The sequence below is a fragment of the Pterocles gutturalis genome, unplaced genomic scaffold (assembly GCF_000699245.1).
Source record: "Pterocles gutturalis isolate BGI_N339 unplaced genomic scaffold, ASM69924v1 scaffold4742, whole genome shotgun sequence".
Taxonomy (NCBI): Eukaryota; Metazoa; Chordata; class Aves; order Pterocliformes; family Pteroclidae; genus Pterocles; species Pterocles gutturalis.
This window is the reverse complement of record NW_010107747.1, coordinates 62253-68818: the sequence shown is the minus strand read 5'-3', so window position 1 is coordinate 68818 and position 6566 is coordinate 62253. Positions and strand designations below refer to the sequence as shown.

The window sequence follows — 6566 nt, the reverse complement described above, 5'->3', positions numbered from 1 at the left end:
GCGGAGGCAAAAGCGTGAGGTGCCGGGGCCCGGGACAGGTGAGTACACCCGAGCCCAGCGCGCCCGGCGAGTGGAGGTGCTCCCGGCTGTCGTGGGCGACAGGATACCGGCTGCTGGGGCAAACGAGCGTGATCCTTAATCTGATCTGGGTGTTCCTGCTCCGGCAGGGGATTGGACTAGATCATCTTCCCATCTCTAACATTCTGTGATTCTGTGTAGCTCTGTGTTTTAGGAGCAGCATCCTCTGTAGCTCCCACCTGCAATTCCCTCGATTCTTCCTCTTTCTGTGTTTGGCAGGTGACACGCTGATCGTTGAAGAGGACACATCCAAACCCAAGGCTGACTCGCCCATAGTTGCCAAAAGAACGATGTCGAACTCGGTGAGGGAAACCGTGCCCGTGCTCCTGAGGAGGGTGGTTCCAGCAGATAACTCCTGTCTCTTCACCAGCGTGTACTACGTGGTGGAGGGAGGCGTTTACGACCCAGCCTGTGCTCCGGAGATGCGCAGCCTCATAGCTCAGATAGTAGCGAGTGATCCTGAATCTTACTGTGAGGCAGTTCTGGGGAAAACTAACAGGGAGTATTGTGACTGGATCAGAAGAGAAGAGACTTGGGGAGGAGCCATCGAAGTGTCTATTTTATCCAAATTTTACCAGTGTGAAATCTGTGTGGTGGACACACAGACAGTCAGAATTGACCGTTTTGGGGAAGATGCCGGTTACACTAAGCGGGTCCTTTTAATTTATGATGGGATTCATTACGATCCCCTTGAGCGTAAAATCCCTGACTCGGACATCCCTCCCCAGACCATTTTCTCCACAACTGATGATATTGTTCTTGCACAAGCATTGGAGCTGGCAGATGAAGCCAGACGGAAGAGGCAGTTTACCGATGTGAATCGCTTTACGCTGAGGTGCATGGTGTGCCAGAAGGGACTAACTGGACAAGTGGAAGCCAGAGAACACGCCAAGGAGACTGGACACACCAACTTCGGAGAAGTGTGACATCTACATGAGGATGGTTACATCAACTACCTCACCCATCCAGGATAAAATTCTGGATTTCCAGATAAGCTGTATGTAATAATAAAATTCCGTTCACAGAGCTTGAAAAGCATATTAACTTAATGACAGCCAGGACGCACAGGTTTGTTACAGTTAGTGACTTTGCCAACAGATTTGAAATAGGTATCTTCTCGCATGCTAATTTATAGTACTTTGGCAGGTGGTATACGCTGGCAGCTAAAACTTGATTTCTGAAATAATCCTCTCTTTGTGTACATGATCTGAGTGGACATACAAAATCAGGCTCGTTCTACGTTAGTGTAAAATCTAGCCTCTAAGTTACTGAATTAATCTCTCTATTATGTTTTCAGGGTAATTAAATTAATCCGAGAGTTTGGGAAACACACATATCAGCATTACTTAAACTAAGAAATAGACTTTGCCCGTACAAGCAGTTCTTGCAGGGGAAACTGCTTGTTCAGTGCACGATTTTTAACAGAAAGAGTATCTCCAAAGCTGCCCTATACTGTGTTACCATCAGAAGTAGACTGTATTGTTTGTGTGAAGTCATGGCTTTAGAGAAAGAAATGGCCTCTAAGCTTTAAGATAGCCTTCTTTAAATTAATGAGTAGATGGTTAAGTGTTGAATAAACTTATTAATCCTCCGTAGGTAATTTTTAGTTGCTTGAAGAATAACTATGAACCCCCCGGTGTTTACACTGCATCAGGACATAGGCATGTTTCTTGAAATACTTTGGATTCTTCTTCATAATAGTGTCTGAAATTCTGGCAAGAGGGAAATACAGTAGTTAGGAAAGTGACTTAACTTGCATTTGCTAAATACATTTAAGGGGACTTGGGTATAGCCGATCTCGTGGCCACAGTGTTACTAAGCTCTATCAGATTCCAAACACTGTAAATTAGCACTTTAAGGTACAGTTCTCATTCTTTGCCGGTAAACAGTTTTGCCCTTTTTTGAAGGACAGAGTGCTAACCCAGAAGGGAGGCTTGAAGTTTCTTCACCTGCATTCTGCCTTAATGTGTTTGATTTGTCACTGATGACTGTTCAGTAGCAAGACTTTAATTCTGATAATGAAGGGTGAAGTTTAATTGTCAGAACAGAATAAGCTGTGTAGACCGCCCTACTTCCCAAACTGTTCAGAATCAGGGAAGTTGAAATTGGTTTACTATATCTCACCTCACAGCGGGGTTGTGAGGCTTCACAGGAAGTGCTTTGGGGTCTTTTAAAAGGTGCTGTAAAGGTGCATGTTACTCAAGGGGATTTTTTTTTCCTTTGAAATGCCTGTAACACACACTTGTTTTATTGAATTTTAAAATATTCTTAGCCTGCTATTCTTCTGTTACACTGTTTTGAGTTACCTTCCTTGCGCTGTTACAAACGGGGAGCATCTTCAGACTGAGGCAGAAATAAACCCACTTCCCCAACTCCTGGTGCAGCAAAAACTTCGTTTCTATAAAAAGCGAGTTTCATTGAAGTTCTCAGCTGAGGCTCCCAGTTGGACCTTGAAATGCAGGAGGGTCTTACTGAAGAAGGAACATAATTATCTAAGTGCTTTGCTGAACTGAGGCATGAATAATTAAGTATAAAGAATAGAATCACCGAGAGCAGTATGGACCAGGTTTCTTTTTAATTCAGTATTAGAACACACACTAGCACTGGTGGGAGTTTCCTATAGAAAGCCACTTAGCTCCCCGTGTTAAACCCCACTTTGCTTTTAGCCTCTCATTAGAAAAAGAAATAAACCCCAAACCCAACATTAAAGCCAGTCCTCTAGAAGCTGATGCTTGTAAACCTAAAGAAATACCTGATAGCTCAAAGGAACTTGAAGATGACACTGTGTTTTAACTACTTGAGATGAAATGCTGTCTTGGAATGAGACCAAGAGACTGTCAATCCTAAATTGTATCCTCAGCTTTCCCACCGAAGCGGTGAGATGCCTTGGACAAGGAGCTGATCCTCATCCTTTGCCATCTGTCAATCGGACATAATACCTACCTCAGCGAGGTGTACGAGGTGACTGTCTTTGAAACAGAAGATACATATTTATTGTCTGCCATGTTTGCAAATGCATTGACTTTGGGGAGCAACATTTAGATTTTAGCTTTGTATCCTGGATGGATTTCTGAAAGTATGTAAAAGTATTTTTTGGTTGTTTCTCAGTTGCAATATTTTTAAAATTAGCTTATTTAATCCAGAGTGTTTAGCTTCGCCCTATCATGTTTGTATTGGAAATCTGCTAACAGGATCGGTTCCATTGGAGGTATCAATACACTGCTTGGATGTTTTCTTTCATTGCCTAGAAAATAAAATCTCTTTGATTAAAAGGTGTCAACTAAACTGCTGTAATTCATCTTTGTAAACGTTGATACTGTTAGACGCTGACAAACTCTTTCAAAGAACAAGTAACCTGTGGTATGGATCGTGAGTCGGAAAACCTCATGAGATTCTCCTGAACTCTCCCAAACAGAAAGTAGCTACATTATTTGAAATGTAAGATATGGATAGCTTAAAAACACAACTCCCATCAGCGCAGATCAGTTGCTAGAACATATTTCCTTAAACACGTGCCCTGAATGGCAAAAGTTGGTGATGCACCAATAAACACGACTGACGCATGCATACTTGTTGCGTGTCATCTGTGCCTCGGTTCTTGATTTTCAGGTTTGTGCTCTGTTCGCTGCTGTTCACCAGTGCGTTTTCCAGGTCTAACCTAAGCGATGCTGTCTCTGAGCAGTGTGCATCTGCTTTCCCTCTGACTCCAAGAAAGAGTCATGGCAACAGAGGGACGTGGCCGTGCATCCTGTTCCGGACGAAGCTTCTTCACTTTCAACTTGTTCAACAATTACTTTTTTCCCCAATAGTAAAATACTTCCTCTGTGTAATTAGTCAGGTATCGAGAGGAACAACTGTAAAGAGAGTTTTATGTACCTCCAGAATCCTTTATGCATTTAAATATCTAAACCATTAAGCAGACAGACTTCAGGAAGAGTTGGGTTCCATAGCACCCTTATCTACGTCAGAAATGCAATTGCCAGAAAAACTGGTTGTGGGAGTAAATCAGTAATTTTCCAAAGTTTCTGAAGGACAAACTTCACTCCCTAGTTCAGGAACCCAGCGTTCACTTTGATAAAGATTTTTGAGCTAAGCAGCGTTATCTGTTTGCCCCTCTCGGCTTTTGAGGAAGCAGGAGTGAGGGGACAGACATGAGTGTCAAAAATGCAGAATTTCTCTGCTGACTGCCTTGAACACAGAAATCCATGTATTGATGGATTTTTTGAGAAATCAGACTGACACACAAGTGTCATAGCTAGCAGGTTTCACTGCCCACAGCGGGAGCGCAGCTCTGGCTCCTGCCCCGCGCAAGCCCACCCGGGGGTGAGCCCTGCAACCCTCTCCTGGGCAGGGAAACTCTTTAATAAGAGGAGCAAAAAGATATCAGCTTGCTATTTTGAAAATTGCAACTCTTTATCATACAAATTAAATGTCTGCCTGCATTTTAAACCAAACCACGCATCCAGCAGGTTTTGCTCCACTTGGGACCAAGCAGAATAAAATGACTTCACATCGGCTGGAACGAGTGTTGCTTTTTCACTCCTCTGGGTCTGAGCACCAGAACGCTTTCTGTAATGAATGCAACTCGCGAGTTCACAAAATAAGGTCATCCAAGATTGCAGTGTCATTGTTTCTTATTTTTAATTAAAACCTTGGGGGAAATGTTGGGGGCCTGTATTACACCTTGAGAGCTGACTCCTCATTTCTGATGCAGAGTTAATGCCAACTGAGCTACGGGTGCAGATCACCTCAGTTCTCTCTTCTCTGCGAAACAGAGATAATAAATAGGGTTCCTTGCTCAGTTCCCAGCCACATGAAGATTTAATTATTTCTCTAAACTGCTGTGTAATACTAGGTATTAACTCCCCGGTATTTTTCATCGTGGGTTTGTCAGCATACACACTGCACACAGGGTCTGGTGTCAGGAAAAGTGTCAAACACTCCTGCGGAGCCAAATGAACAGCGTTACGCTAACAGGCATCGTACCGGTGACGCCGTGCGGATGCGATTCCTCCAGGACCAGGGCTGAATCATTCCTGTTTTGTGTACGAACAGGGTGAGGCACAACGGGTCTGTTAACATGCCAAAGTCCTTTCGCGGCTTTGTGTCGTTTTCTCTGCATCATTTGACGACTTGTGTATACCCCATGCCATAGATATGAAATCACGCTTTATTTTGGGTTGGAGCTATTTATATTCGTCGGAGGAATGTGGAAAAAGAACAGGTTCTTTCTGGGCATCTGATTCAGAGAAGCTCAAGACTTCTCTTAAGGGATCATGACATTTTCCTGACCTACCCAGAGCCCTGCAGGCAGCAAGCTCTCCCTATTCCATTGCTCAGCTTTGTAAATCCTACCAGCACAGGGCTCTTGCATGTGCAATAAGGAAACAGAGCTGGGTTTGATTTGCTCCCCCTCTCAAAGCAGGCTCAGAACCAAGCACAACCTGACAAACCCAGCACAAACCTGACTCTTTACATGGCTGCACCATCCAGCACGACACCAGTTCCCCCTGGAGAAGCGCTCGCACCGAGTCCCACGCTCAGCTCTGCAATCACCCCCCGCTGCAACGCCCCGGCAGCGCTGGGGCTCCCCTCCGAATCGCATCCCTTACCTCTGCTGCAGGCCAGTGGGGGAGAGAGCAGGGCTGGGGGGGCTCCTGGGGGTCACTGGGCTGCTGATTGCCCAGATTGGTGTGATTCAGCACACCCGGTCCCTTGCGCAACCGTGCCCAGCTGGGGCTCAGCAGCTGCTGGGAACCTCGGTGCTGCCTGGCTCAGCTGCTTTCTCTCCATCCTGCCAGGGGTTTAATTAACTGATGGTTCCACTTCCCTGTTCTGTGTAGCAGGGAACACATGTTGCAACATAACTTTTTTCTAAAAATAAAAATTAAAAAAAAAAATTTAAAAATCATTGAAGCATGAAAACGTGAATGAATCTGGTGGCTGTATCAGTTCTGGAAGTTTGCTGCAGGGTTTCTGCCGGGGTATTTATAGTTATTCAGAGAGGAGCACCTTGCAGAGGAGATACAAGTCTGTACTGGGGCAGGGGAAAAAAATGCCCTGAGCACTGTTAATCAGAGAGAAAAGCTGTAACTTTAATAGGAGAGCCCAAAGTCAGGGTAATAAGCAGTCCCTGCAGTTCTTCTGGGGGGGTTGACGTTACCCAGTGCTGCACTGCGGTGCATATGGAGCAACTGGGCTCTTCTTTACCTTAAGCCATTTAAAAATGGCTTTTTACCCATCTACAAGAATCTCCTTAGAGCATACAGCAGCAGGCGGCAAACTTTCGGTCTCTTGGAAAGCGCTGGCGATGAGCAAGTATATACCTGCTCCAGCACCAATCTGTGCTTTCAGAGCCGAGAAGGAACCAGGTCCTACCCCAAGCTGAGCGACCTCGTGCACAAAACCACCCCAGAGAATAAACCAGTTGTGGGGAAATGCCTTCAGCAGCACCGGGCGCAAACACCCAGCAAAGGACTTAATTACCG

General features: G+C 45.1%; 1 protein-coding gene across 1 annotated transcript; it reads left to right on the top strand.

Moving 5' to 3' along the window:
* Nucleotides 1-297: 297 nt before the first annotated feature.
* On the top strand, nucleotides 298-1004 carry YOD1 (YOD1 deubiquitinase; the record flags this gene model as incomplete). Its single annotated transcript, XM_010088209.1, has 1 exon — nucleotides 298-1004. A coding segment is annotated over one exon (707 nt), but the record flags the coding sequence as incomplete, so codon positions are not given.
* Between the last annotated feature and the right edge of the window lie 5562 nt (nucleotides 1005-6566).